Source organism: Lutra lutra, chromosome 1 (genome assembly GCF_902655055.1).
Source record: "Lutra lutra chromosome 1, mLutLut1.2, whole genome shotgun sequence".
Lineage (NCBI taxonomy): Eukaryota > Metazoa > Chordata > Mammalia > Carnivora > Mustelidae > Lutra > Lutra lutra.
This window is the reverse complement of record NC_062278.1, coordinates 196908615-196922785: the sequence shown is the minus strand read 5'-3', so window position 1 is coordinate 196922785 and position 14171 is coordinate 196908615. Positions and strand designations below refer to the sequence as shown.

Genomic DNA, 14171 nt, shown 5'->3' with positions numbered 1-14171 from the left:
AAGTGGCTGCGAGCCCAGGTCAGGTTTTTTGTTTTTTTTTTTTAAACATTTTATTTATTTGACACAGAGAGAGATCACAAGTAGGCAGAGGCAGGCAGAGAGAGAGGAGGAAGCAGGCTCCCTGCCGAGCAGAGAGCCCGATGCGGGGCTCGATCCCAGGACCCTGGGATCATGACCTGAGCCGAAGGCAGAGGCTTTAACCGACTGAGCCACCCAGGCTCCCCCAGGTCAGGTTTTTTTACATGCTTTGGCTTCCCAGTATTACCCGGGTTCCTTCCTAATGACAAAGGAAAACCATCAGATGACCCTAACTTCCAATTACAGTGTATACTTCGTGGTGGAAATTTGGAGCCGTGGGCCCTAAAACCTTGATAGTGCCTTATGTTGCCGGACTTCATTTCCTTCACTGTCCCAGAGCCACGGGGGGCTTGAGGAAACACTGTCTCTTGCCTTCTAACCATGGCTCCTTTCTCCATAGATCCTGCAAGGCCTTGTTGACGTCCGTATTCCTCATAACAACTTCTACCGAAAGCGTAAGTAGCTGTGTTTAAGCTTGCTTGTGACCAGTGAAGCTTTATGGGCAGCTGGCTTCTATATTTTACATTCCTGAGACTTTGATCATTGTCTGGGGCGTCTAAAGGCAGAAGGTGGCAGCCCGACTCCATGGCTGTCCCCAAACTCAGTAGAGTCTGGATGCTTGCTGGCACAGCCCAGCATGTGCTCACTTTGTTTTCCTTTTCTGCAAAGTGTTTTTGGAAATCGTCAGTGAGAAGTCGAGATACTCCCTCCATCAGAACATGGACAAGATCAAGGTCCCAACGCAGATCATTTGGGGGAAACAAGACCAGGTATGTAGTGAGCGTGTCCCTGGGGCACTTGTCCCTGTAGCGTGTAGCGAGTGTGTCCCTGTGCCAGCTACACTGGCCTCTGAGAAAAAGCAAGAGGTGATTTATCAAGTGAGCCTCACTGGCTGGTTTCTGATACCAGGAGGACGTAAAACACACCTGGGGCAGGTGCTGGTGATTATAGAGGGCAGCATTCTCTTGAGTTGAGAGCAGTAGTGTTGATCTTTTTTTTTTTTTTTTTTTTTTTTTTTTTTTAGTGTTGATCTTTTAAAATGAAAGGAAATCAGGGCTTCTGGGTGGCTCAGTCGTTAAGCTGCTGTCTTCGGCTCAGGTCATGATCCCAGAGTCCTGGGATCGAGTTCTGCATCAGGCTCCTTGCTTGGCAGGGAGCCTGCTTCTCCCTCTCCCTCTGCCCTTCCCCCCCATGCTTTCTTTCTCTCTCTCTCTCTAATAAATAAATAAAAACCTTAAGGGCACTTGGGTGGCTCAGTCAGTTAAGCATCTGCCCTCAGCTCACATCATGATCTTGGAGTCCTGGAATTGAGTCCTGCATCAGGCTCCACGCTCAGCAGAGTCTGCTTCCTCCCTCCAACCCTTCACTCTCTCACGTTCTTTCTCTCTCTCATTCTGTCTCTCACGAATAAATAAATAAAATCTTTTAAAAGTTTTAAAAATCTTTAAAAAATAAAGTAAATAAAATGAACGGCAATCTTGAATAATTTTTACAAACTACTTTAATCAAAGGCATGTAGTCTCAGAGTACAAAAAACTTTACAGAGGGACTCCTGGGGGGCTCAGTCAGTTAAGCATCAGCCTTCAGCTCAGGTCATGATCCCAGGGTCCTGGGACCCAGCCCCATTTCGGGGCTCCCTGCTCAGCAGGGAGCCTGCTTCTCTGCCCTTCCCCCTGCTCATGCTTGCTTTCTCTGTCTCTTTCTTGCTCTCAAATAAAATCGTTAAAAAAAAAACTTTAAAGAGTACAAAAAGGTTTGTAATGAAAATCCGATCCCTTTTCCATCCAGATCCCAATTCCTTGAGGAAGCTCTTGCTGTCTTGTGAACCTTTCTTCCATTTTTCTGAGGCAGGGATTGACATGTTTTCTGTGAAGGGCAAGATGGCAAATATTTTTTACTTTATGGGTCCTACTATTTCTGTTGCAACTCCCAAGCTCTGTTGTTGTGCAGAAGTAGCCACGGACAGTACAGAAACAAGTGGCATGGCAGAGTGCCAGCAAACCTTCATTCCTGCCAACCGGCAATGGGCCATTGTCCGCTCACTGCTGTGCTGAGCATACCTGTTTCTGCATAGATCCGTTGTATCTGTAAAGTTTTCAAACATGCATAGTGACACTGTTCACATTACTTCATATAGGTGTGAACTTATGTATCTTGGAAATCATTTCATACCAGCCCGCACAGATTTACTCATTCTATTTTTTTAATATTTTTTTTATTTTACTGACTTTTATTAATATGTTTGGGTAAGTTTTTATAATCCTACACAAAAATGACATGACCAGTGGTTAAATCCTTTTTTTAAAGATTTAAAAAAAATTTTTTTCTTTTCTTTTTTTTTTTTATTAGGCAAAGAGAGGAAGGGGCAGAGGGAGAGGGGGAGAGGGAATCTTTAGCAGGCTCCACACCCAGCACAGAGCCTGATGTGGGGCTCACTCACAATCCTGAGATCATGACAGAAGCTGAAATGAAGAATCGGGCGCTAAACTGACTGAACCACCCAGGTGCCCCAAGATTTTTTAAAATTTTAATTCCAGTTAATTAACATACGGTGTTATAGGAGTTCCAGGTGAACAATATAGTGATTCAGCACTTCCATACAACAGTGCTCATATGACAGTGCTCATCACACGGGTCCTCCTTAATCCCCATCCCCAATTTTACCCCTCCCCCCACTTCCCCTCTGGTAACCATCAGTTCGTTTTCTATAGTTTAGAGTCTGTTTTTTGGGTTGTCTCTCTTTTATCCTTTGTTCATTTGTTTTGTTTCTTAAATTCCACATATGAGTGAAATCATATGGTATCTGTCTTTTTTGACTGACTTTCTTCACTTAGTATGATACTGTCTATCTAGCTCCATTCACATCATTGCAAAAGGCAAGATTTCATTCTTTCTTATGGCTGAGCAATATTGTGTATATCTACTACATCTTCTTTATCCATTCATCAGTCAGTGGATACTTGGGCTGTTTCCACATTTTGGCTACTGTAAATAATGCTGCTGTAGACATATGGGTGCATGTATCCCTTAGAATTAATGTTTGTTTTTTGTTTGTTTGTTTGTTTATTTATTTGACAGAGAGAGGCCACAAGTAGGCAGAGAGGCAGGCAGAGAAGAGGCAGGGGGGAAGCAGGCTCCCTGCTGAGCAGAGAGCCCGACATGGGGCTCGATCCCAGGACCCTGAGATCATGACCTGAGCCGAAGGCAGAGGCTTTAACCCACTGAGCCACCCAGGTGCCCCATCCCACTTTTAATATTTTATTTTGAAATAATTTCAAATCTATAGAAAAATAAGAAGATGAGCACAGAGTATTCTTATATACACTTTCCCTAAATCCATCCATTTTCCCTAAATCCATCCATTCCCTAAATCCAGTACCTTTATTGAGGTATCATCTACCTACCATCAAATTCACCTAGCTGGGCACCCTGCCACAACCCAGTTGTAGAGCATTTCTGTCGCTCCCCAAAGTTCCCTCCTGCCCATTTCCAGTAAATCCCAGCCCCACACAACCACAGATCTGTCTTCTATTTCTACAGTTTTACCTTTTCCTGAACTTTCACAGGAATGCTGTCGTGTAATAGGTCGTCTTTGGTATCTGGCTCTCTTCGCTTGGGTGTTGTGTTCTTGAGGTTCTTTTGTGGAGCTGCCTGTCTCAGTAGTTTGTTTCCTCTATGGCTGAGTGACATTCCATGGGATATGTCTACCGTGTTTTATTTATTACCAATTTTTAAACATTTGCTGCATTGGCTTTATTAAACATTCTCATCTATCCATCTATCTGTCTATATTTGGGACCATTCGAAATAGGTTGCTTACATTGTGCCCTTTACCCCCAATACTTCAGGGTGTATTTACTGCGAGTAAGAATATTCTGTCACATAACCACAGTGTATTGTTACATTCAGGACGTTTAATGCTGGTGCGATGTTTTTGTCTGATCTACTGCCCGTATTCCAAATTCATGGGTGGGGCGCCTGGGTGGCTCAGTCAGTTAAGCGTCTGCCTTTGCTTAGGTCATGATCCCCCAAGGTCCTGGGATCGAGTCCTGCATCAGGCTCCTTGCTCAGCAGGATACCTGCTTCTCTGTCTGCCTCTGCCTGCCGCTCCCTCTGCCTCTGCCTGCCACTCCCCCTTGTGTTCTCTCTCTCTCTCTCTGACAAATAAATAAATAATTTTTTTTTTTTTTTTAAATGAAATAATACCTCAGTGAACTTCAGCATAGATGTGTGGTTGTGGAGTGTGAGACCATACCTGAAAGGTGAGTTCTCCAGTGTGGACTCCCTGGGTCAAAGAGTGGGTGCATTTTATTTTATTTTATTTTATTTTAGATTTAATTTATTCATTTGTCAGAGAGAGAGCAAGAGAGCACAAGCAAGGGGAGCAGAAGGCAGAGGAAGAAGCAGGCTGCCTGCTGAGCAGGAAGCCCGATGCAGGATTTGATCCCAGGACCCAGAGATCATAACCTGAGCCAAAGGCAGATGCTTATCCAATTGAGCCACCCAGGCATCCTGAGCAGGTGCATTTTAAAATTGTAATAGGTTTTGGGGACACCTGGCTGGCCCAGTTGGTAGAGCATACAAATCTTGATCTCAGCGTCATGAGTTCAAGCCCTATGTTGAGTATAGAGCTCACTTAAAAAAATTTTTTTTCTTTAAATAATAAAATCTTAATAGATTTTTATTAGATAACTCTGTATTATTTTGCTGGAACAGTCATAGCAAAGTACCACAAACTGGGTGGCCTAAACAACAGATATTGATCATCTTAAAGTTTTAGAGGTTAGAAGTCCAAGATCAAGTTGTCCACAGTTTGGTTCCTCCTGGGGGCTGTCAGAGAATCTGTACCACGCCTCTTCCCAGCTTCTGGCGGTTTGCTGACAGTCTTTGTGTTCCTTGGCTAATAGATGTGTCATGCTGCCGTCTGCCTCCATCCCCACGCAGCGTTCTCCCTGTGCCTGTGTACCTCTGTGTTCAGATTTTCTTTCCTATGTTTAAATTTTTCTAAGGCTGGCAGTCATATCGGGTGAGAGGCCCACCTGCACCAGTATGACCTCATCTTAACTAATTACATTTGCAACAACTCTATTTCTAAATAAAGTCACCTTTGTATTGGAGGTTCAAACTTCAAAATACGAATTTTGGAGGGGGGACACAAGCAATGACAGACCCCCCAATGAGAGACTGGTTTATACCCCAGAAGCTCCTTTTTTACTTGCAGCTGTTCTTTAGAAATCATATCTTACTCAATGTTGTTGTTGTTGTTGTCATCGTTGTTCTTCTTCTTTTTAAGATTTTATTTATTTATTTGAGAGAGAGAGAGAGAGCACAGAGGGAGAGGGAGAAGCAGATTCCCTGCTAAGCAGGGAGTCTGATGTGGGGCTCTATCCCAGAACCCTGGGATCATGACCTGAGCCAAAGACAGACACTTAACTGATGAGCCACCTAGGTGCCCCAAAGTTCTTCTAAAGTTTAAAGCAAGAAGAGGGGCGCCTGGGTGGCTCAGTCGGTTAAGCATCTGCCTTCAGCTCAGGCCATGATCCCAGGGTCCTGGGATTGAGCCCTGAATCACATCAGGCTCCCTGATCAGTGAGGAGTCTGCTTCTCCCTCTCCATTTGCCATTTGCCTCCTCCCTCCGCTCATGCTCTCTCTCTCTCTTTCAAATAAATATATTTTTTTTTTTTAAGGCAAGAAGAGGCAATGAGAAATGGAGCCTTTATAAGGCCCATGATGATCCGTGGGGAGAAGCAGCCAGCACTGAGTCCCCAGGGTGTCTAGGGAGGGACTGGTGACGGAGTCAGTGTACAGCTCTCCCAAACCAGCCGGGTACAGCCAAGGATGTAGGGTGCAGTGATGTGGGCATGGTGAGGAGGGAGGACTCTTTGCTCCCTTCTGCAGCAGCCAAGGGACTAAAAGGAACTTTGTGTGCACCTGAGTAGAGAAGCGGACACGGAGTAGGCCAGCAGGGGGTTATTCGATCAGAAATCAAGTTAGAACAATGAAGGCCTTTCTTCAGTCTAAAAATCCCAAAGGTGATTTGGGGCTCTCAGGGACCAACACAGAGAGGCAAGGACTCGTTGCCCTGCCCTGCGGAGACAATGCAGAAGCAAGATCTCTGGGCTTAGACTCTGAAAATTCTGGGTTCCAGCCCTGCCTTTGCCCTGTATCAGCCCATGACCTTGAGCAAACCACTCAGCTGCTCCAGATCCTGGGTTTCTCTTCTACTGCTGAGGTGATATGAGGCTCACGTGAAGCAACACACATGAGGGAGATCTTTCTCCAGTGATAAGAAAATACATTACTTATTACTCATGTCCTTTGCCTCTGAGAGTAGGCCTCTGCCTATGGTCCAGAATTTTTTCCAGGACTCTGAAGTCCATTTTGTTCTGAAAAAAGAGCCTAACATTCTAAACATAACAGCCTAACATACTAAAAATATGACCAGATCTTCTCTGTGTTCTATGGACCATCCCTAGTGCAAAATCCAAATAGCAAAGCCTTTAGGGGCTCTTTATTTTATGCCCTTTTGCTTCCCAAGCATCTGGCTCTTTTCCTGTTCTGTTGTCAGCATTTGGGGTCACCAACCCATGCCCGCCAGGCTGAATTCAGCCTCCCTCTTCTTTGGACCCCAATAGGTCAGCCACTGTGCTGTACAGCTGCAGGAGAGCTGTGTGCATTGTTGTCTATGTGAATCATATCCACTGATTTTGGGCAGTATACAGCCTGCATAACTGAACCTGGCAGTCCTCCTTCCTAAGAGGATTTCTGCACATCAGTTCAAGTATTCCCCCTCTGTGTTCAGTCCACCAGAATGGGAGGGCCTTGTGAAGATATACAAGGTCTGTTACTCTTTATGTCCCTTCATCCTGCCATCACAGTGCCTGGGATACAGGAGACCCAGAGTATACAGTGAGGGAGTGAGCCAGCAAGCAAGGAAATAAATAAATAACCTAGCAAAGGAACAAAGCCACCAGCTGACGGCCTATACATTTAAGTCAGCTAACAGATTTATACTGAGCACCTGGTATGTGCCTGACACTGTGGTAGGCCCTGGGGTTACAGCGGGCACCAAGACAGGACCCCCGAGCTCCAGCAAATCCTGATCTACCTGCCATTATAATGCCTGGCAGAATGTGAACTAGTGTGAGGTAGGTCATATGAGTGCAGGGTCGGATTCTGTCTTTATATTTTGTTCATGGTGGGTCTTTTTGCATTAATGTCTGTTTTTTTTAAATACTGCATTAAAATAATCTTCATCTTAATTACCGAGTTTTTTGGAGGCTGCTTAAATTGTGTGCCCAAGGCAAGTGCCTCACTTCCCCCACCCTAGTCTTGGCCCTGGCCTGAAGTGGGATGGAGGAAAATTGTTTTGACTATCTTTGTGAGTGTCTTGCGCAAGAAAGAGCTGATGTGGTTCCCATAGACGTGTGTACCGGTTGAGTGTCCATATAGCTATTTCCTGTATGTCTGAGTGACCATGGGGAGTCCTAGATTTAACCAGCCTGACAGTGTCAAAGCTAGAGACTCATGTGGGCAGCTATGGGTTCTGACCTCTCTGCAGGATAGACATTCAGTTGGGAGTTTCTACTTTTTCATGCCTTGACCCATTGACGCCACCTGCATTTCCTCTGGGGATCGTTCTTTCTTTCTGTCTTTTTTTAAGATTTTATTTATTTATTTGACTGACAGAAAGACAGTGGGAGGGGGAACACAACCAAAGGGAGTGGGAGAGGGAGAAGCAGGCCTCCCCACTGAACAGGGAGCCCAATGAAGGACTCGATCCCAGGACCCTGGGTTCATGACCCGAGCCGAAGGCAGATGTTTAATGACTGAGCCACCCAGGCGCCCCTCCTCTGGAGATTTTTCTACAGATGCTGGGCTTTATTTCTGCACAGTTGCCACAGCAGCCTTCGCTCTGAGTGCAGGCCCGGGGGAGGCGCCCCTCTCACTAAGCTCTCCATCAGCTGCTTCTGTTTGTGGCCCGGGGCTGCTTTGCTATGCTCCGTGCTCAGTGCCTTGGCAGAGACATGGTGCCCCTCCCCTTACCCGCCACTTCCTGGGTGGGAAATCTTGGTTTTCATGATCCAGGCTGACCAGAATGGAGCTTAAACACAGACAGCACTTGAGTTTGTTGGGAGGTCTTGCTTTTGCACTGAGGATGAGAGGAGGGGTTCTCTTGTGCTGGATGAGTTGAGGGTGAACGCAGTGGCAAACGGGGAACAGATGCAAATCTGATGCTTCAGGAGGGTGTTGGGGAGAAAACCCGGGATGGGTGTAAAGAGCAAGGTAACCCAGATGACAGTGAAATTAGTGCATTGTTAGGAAAGGGTCAGCCTGGAGAGTGGTGCTTTTCATATCAGAAGAGCATTCCCCGTTATTCACAAACTCCAGGGCCTGTGGTCACGCAGCTCGGGGGACCCCAAAAGACCCTCGAAGAGACACTGCCCCCTCCCCCAGCTTGGGATAATTAGCGTTCCCCTCCTGTGTCTTCTCTGTGTGCCCTTCCCAGAGCTGCCTTCTCTAGTCCTGCCTGATCATGTCTGTCCCTAAGACAGCCCCATGGCTCCCCACTGCCCTCAGATGGAGGCCTAACCCCTTATCTCTCAACCACATCCTCCCCGCCCCCCCACATGCTGTGTCTCAGCTCAGCTAACTGCCATCCCCTGCGCTTGCCTGACCTGCCCCCCACTCTTGCACGAATCCTCCCCCACCTCCCGCCCCCACCCTGTGCACTCTCAACTCCTGGGATGCTTCCCACTTAGAGCCCTCATCTACTGACCAGTCCTGCTTCCCTATCAGACCAAAAAACTTCCTCCTGGGCAGGGACTGTGTGTTTCCACTTCAGTAATGCTGGCAGCAACACAAGTCCAGGTGCCAAATTGCAGAATGAGGCATGCAGTCATTTCTGTCAGTGAGCCACGTGCCCTGACATGACTCGATCCTAAATGTCTCCCCTGCCAGGCCTCGGCCGTTGTCCGGTCCCCCGAATGCATGCGGGCATCTGAGGCTTTTCTACCTAGCGTCCTGTCTTGTCCTGCAGGTGCTCGACGTGTCTGGGGCCGACATGTTGGCCAAGTCGATCGCCAACTGCCAGGTAGAACTTCTGGAAAACTGTGGGCACTCAGTGGTGATGGAGAGACCCAGGAAGACGGCCAAGCTCATTGTCGACTTCTTAGCTTCCGTGCACAGCACAGGCAACAACAAGAAGCTGGACTGAGTCCCCGCCCGCAGCCTGCACTCGCACACAGCATCCGCCCCCATCTCCAGAATCGGACGCGGCCAGCATTTCTCAGGGATCCTGCCCCAAACGCGGTCGGAGCGCCAGCATCCCTGAGGAGGCCAGTCCCCTGTCCCTGGTCTCAGCGGATCCACAGAGTTTTGGGGGCCACAGGGAAATCTCCAAGATATTTTTCACGATATAGAAACTCCCATGGGACAGAATTAAGAAAACCTAGCCATGAAATCTACCCAGAAGTCTTCAAGTTCATGTTGCAAAGCGGCTGCCTTGGGACCATAATCACTGAGGCCATCTTCTGTAAAACAACCTTCACAGACTGAGACTTGAGGATTTCCTGCTGCTTCGACGTTCTCCCCTGCATGGTCAGTGGCTGTTTTAGGAGCGTTAGTCTCCCATCTGCTGAGCCCTTCTCGTTCATGTCTAGTTTAAGTTCTATGTAGAGGCCCCTATGTGAGTGCAAGTCCATCAGCTGCAAGACCAGGGAGCAAGATGCAAGCTATCCGTGATACTAGCACGCGAGGAGGGGTGCGGTCCCACGCCTGCCGGCCCTCCCAGCTGCCAGAGCAGTGGAGAACACAGGTCGAGGGGTGGATGGGATGGGCCCCTGCGTGTCAGCCCTGTCATGAGGAAGCCCGGAACGGATGCCGTACGACGACCAGGGTGGGTTTCCTGGGAATCATTGATTATTTTTAAAAGTAGGACTAATGAAGCAATAATGTTCTATCATCAGACTCGGATTCCACACACAAGCACCTCGTGGGCCTCTTTTCTATCTTGCTGTGCTACTGAAGACCCTTGGGTGTAAAATACTAGTTTGTTAATGAATTCTGTGAATTCTGTGAACAGTCATGTGATTGAAAATAAGTCTAAACAGCTGTAAAAGTGACCACAATGACACGAAATAAGTTTAATAAATCTAGATCAGCAACATGCAGGTGGTTTCTGTCACTAAGTTCCTATTTAAGTACAATGTGGGCCGATTTCCTGTTAACTTTAAGAAGTGTTTTCTCAAGTAAGGCTTCTTCAAAGACACTGGAAGACCTTATTTGGGTGAGTTATTAGTTTTCTTCTAAGAAATCATGTTTGTCATTTTTATTCAGCTGAAACCGTGTATCAGAAACAGAAGGCACGAGTCATTAGACTGTTCCTTTTGGCCCTTGTCTGTTGTACTGAGGAGCCCTTAAAATTCCCAGAGCTTCAGGGCACCTGCGTGCTCAGTCAGTTAAGTGTCTGACTCTTGATCTCAGCTCAGGCCTTGATCTTGGGGTCGTGAGTTTGAGCCCTGCACTGAGCTTCCTGCTGGGCGTGGAGCCTATTTTTTTTTTTTTTTTTAAAAGGGGATGCCTGGGTGGCTCAATGGGTTAAGCCTCTGCCTTCGGCTCAGGTCATGATCTCAGGGTCCTGGGTTCAAGCCCCGCATCGGGCTCTCTGCTCAGTGGGGAGCCTGCTCCCCTCCCCTTCCTGCCTCTCTGCCTGCTTGTGATCTCTGTCAAATAAATAAATAAAATCTAAAAAAAAAATAAAGTTCTCGGAGCTTGAACCCTCCAAATCTGTTTACAGAGACTCTGCAGCCAAGGAGTTCTAGAAATAAAGTGAGATAAACTTTATAGTTTAAATTAAAAACTACAGTTATAGTTTAAATATAGTGTAAGTTTATATGATAATTTATCAGAGAGGAGTGGAACACAGATCTTAGAAACAAGAAGATACAAAAATGTGATGTCTAAAATGGGGGGGGGGGCTGCAGCTAACCCAGTGCTGGGAGAGAATGTTAGAGGCCTCGGTACTCGTATGAGCAAAGAAGAGGGGCGCCTGGCTGGCTCAGCCGGTGGAGTGTGTCACTCTTGATCTTGGGGTTGTGAGTTTGAGCCCCATGTTGGGTGTAGAGATTTCTTAAAAATAAAATCTTTTTTTTTTTTTTTAAGATTCTATTTATTAGAGAAAAAGTACACAAGCAAGGGGAGAAGGAGAGGGAGAAGCAGACTCCCAGCTGAGCAGGGAGCCTGACATGGGGCTCGATCCCAGGACCCCAGGATTGTGACCTGAGCCAAAAGCAGATGCTTAACCAACGGACCCACTGAGGTGCTCCTTAAAAATATAATCTTAAAAATGAGAGGCGCCTGGGTGGCTCAGTGGGTTAAGCCTCTGCCTTCGGCTCAGGTCATGATCCCAGGGTCCTGGGATCGAGCCCCGCATTGGGCTCTCTGCTTGGCGGGGAGTCTGCTTCCCCCTCTCTCTCTGCCTGCCTCTACCTACTTGTGATCTCTTTCTCAAGTAAATAAATAAAAATTTTTTTAAAAAACCATAAATCAAAAATAAACCTAGAGGCACGCCTGGGTGGCTCAGTTGGTTAAGCAGCTGCCTTCGGCTCGGGTCATGATCCCAGCGTCCTGGGATCGAGTCCCACGTTGGGCTCCTTGCTCATCAGGGAGCCTGCTTCTCCCTCTGCCTCTGCCTGCCATTCTGTCTGCCTGTGCTTGCTCTCTCTCCCTCTCTCTCTCTCTGACAAATAAATAAATAAAATCTTAAAAAAAAATAAAAAATAAAAAATAAAACCTAGAAAAAAATGGAAGGAAATAATACACACTGCTTGTTCCAATCTTTCATGTTCATCAAGAACTCTGAGCTTTGTGCGGTCCTGAGGACAGACGTCAGTCTGGGTGGGTTTGGGTGAGGGGGGACGGTGTCCAGGGTGGCTGAAGATGTCTCCAGCCTGGGATGAGTCCTGCAAATCGGAAAGCGTACGAGCTGCAGGAATGTCATGCCCTGGGTGAACAGCCAGTGGGAATCCAGTTGCTGCAGCATCGCCCACACACTGGAATCATCCAGGCAGGGGTGTGGGCTGCCCGTCTCACCAGGAGGACAGCTGGCAGGGTCTGCAGCAGCGGGAGGCAGCTCCTGCCTCCTCAGCTGTCCTGGAACGCGTCAGCTGGAAGTCACAAGAAGAGCATTATCGAAGAGTCCTTTGGACAGACCTTGGGTTGCCTTGGGCCCGCACCTCTGGCCCCACTGTGTTAGGGAGACTTGAAAACAGACACGCACAGCTCCCTCTTAGCACCCCACTTTTTGCCCTTGTGATGATAGCGAGCTTGCTGGTGACTGCCACCTGGCGGTCCCCCAAGCCACAGCCCACTGGGCCCTGTGGTAGTCGCCTTTAATGGCAGTCTTGGAAAGAAGAAAAGGATCATTCAGAACAGCCTTGCCTGAAAGACTGCCAGAAGTTTCTGAAGTGACAGTGGAAAGCCCCGAGAATCACAAGGGGACTGGCTCTCCCACTTCCTGGAGTGGGGCCTTCAGGGCTGCCGAGAATGGACTCTGCTGGGCACGTACCAAGGGCACTGAGGGACAGGCCGTGTTCGCCATCAGTCTGGGCTTCCTGTCCAGCGCAGATGCAGCCCCAGGAGTGACTAGTGCCAGGAACACAAGTCTGATGGTGCTGCCCATGTGTGTAAGTCTGCCTTTCATTCGAGGCCCCGTGAGTACTCCCCATCCCAGGGAACCGTCCTTGTTGCTTTTTCCAAAGGAAGTTCTCAGAAGGTACTGGGAGACTAGAAGGTGGGTCAGGTCAGCTGATGCTCTTCAAGTATGTTCCCTGCATCCCCTTATGAAGTTCTCACACCCCTGAAAGGTACATACAACCTGCGCCTGTTTTATTTTTATTGCTTTAAGTTGTGCCCATTTTCAGCCCGAAAACTGAGGCAGGAAGAGGTGAAGTATCTTGCCCAAAGTCACACAAATAACAGGTAGAGAGATCCGCCTGGCTCTCTGACTCGGAGTGGAACGTGCAACTCTTGATCGCGGGTTGTAGGTTCGAGCCCCTCATTGAGTGTAGAAATGACTTAAAAATAATAAAATAAAATCTTTTTTAAAAAGATTAAAGAAAAAGTAGAGAGATGGAGACAGCTTATGATGGAAGGTGACTTGCAAAAACGATGTTTTTGCCGGTTCCAGTAGGAGCTCTCTCCAACTTCCGGTGGAGGCTGGGGCCCTTGTTGGCTCACCTGAACCAGCCAGCGTGGGGCAGCTCTGGCCACGATCACTGAGGCCACACCTCAGGCCCCTGCTGAAGAAGGTGACCTAGTTGTTCACTCAGCAGTTAAGGCTATCCCAGTGCTGAGCCTCTGCTAGGTAGGAAACAAGCTTACCTACATTCAGGCATCTGAGGGGGCCTCAAGGGACAGCCTGAGCATCTCCCAGTATCTTCAATAACTAGGACACGTGTCATGTCCACCCTGGAAGGGCTCATTCACCTTGTTGATAACCCTCATCCCTCTGCCACACTCTGGAAATGATCATCAGTGTTGTTTGCCCAAAGGAGTTTTCTGGAGGGGAGGTCTCCTCTGCATCTTGCCCCTCGGGGGTCAGGCTTGGCAAATGGTCAGTTGATTTGGCTCTGCTCCTAGCTGCCATTCCAGAAGTGGCCCGAGGCTCTGCCTGGGATCAAGTTCAGTCTCCCTTTGAAGAGGGTCAATTCCCCAGACTTCATACCAGCCAGGGCTCTCCCACTGCCTTCAGAAAAATTTTAGGTTTTAATTAAATATAAATGCTAGCTTTGGGTCCCTCATTTACTTCCCAAACCCTGGATATATTGATCTCAGGACAATTATTAGTTGATTAGTTAAACACACATTGTTCTAAAATGATGGATGCAAATTTTAATATCCATACGTACCAACCTTCTGCTTTAGTGACTTCCTGTCTTAGATCGAGAAATCTTTTATTAAAAGTGGCAGTTCACTGGGTCTGTTCCAAAAATGTTAGCTGAAGTACTCTTTGGCCAGGTTTGGGAGTATTTTTTCTTTTAAATTCTTAGTCTGTCTGTCTCAACTCCTCTCCTTCCTCACCCCATCTGTT

At 47.5% G+C, this 14171-nt stretch overlaps 1 protein-coding gene across 3 annotated transcripts in view; it reads left to right on the top strand.

Annotated features, from left to right (window-relative positions):
- ABHD6 (abhydrolase domain containing 6, acylglycerol lipase) overlaps positions 1 to 10251 on the top strand; it is a 54871-nt gene extending 44620 nt beyond the window's left edge. For all 3 annotated transcript variants that reach the window (XM_047690918.1, XM_047690910.1, XM_047690923.1), the window contains 3 exons: positions 479 to 533; positions 748 to 848; positions 9120 to 10251. In XM_047690918.1, coding sequence (XP_047546874.1) covers positions 479 to 533; positions 748 to 848; positions 9120 to 9296 — 333 coding nt within the window. In that variant the 3' untranslated portion in view covers positions 9297 to 10251. The remainder of the gene's footprint in view (positions 1 to 478; positions 534 to 747; positions 849 to 9119) is intronic.
- The last annotated feature ends 3920 nt before the right edge of the window (positions 10252 to 14171 follow it).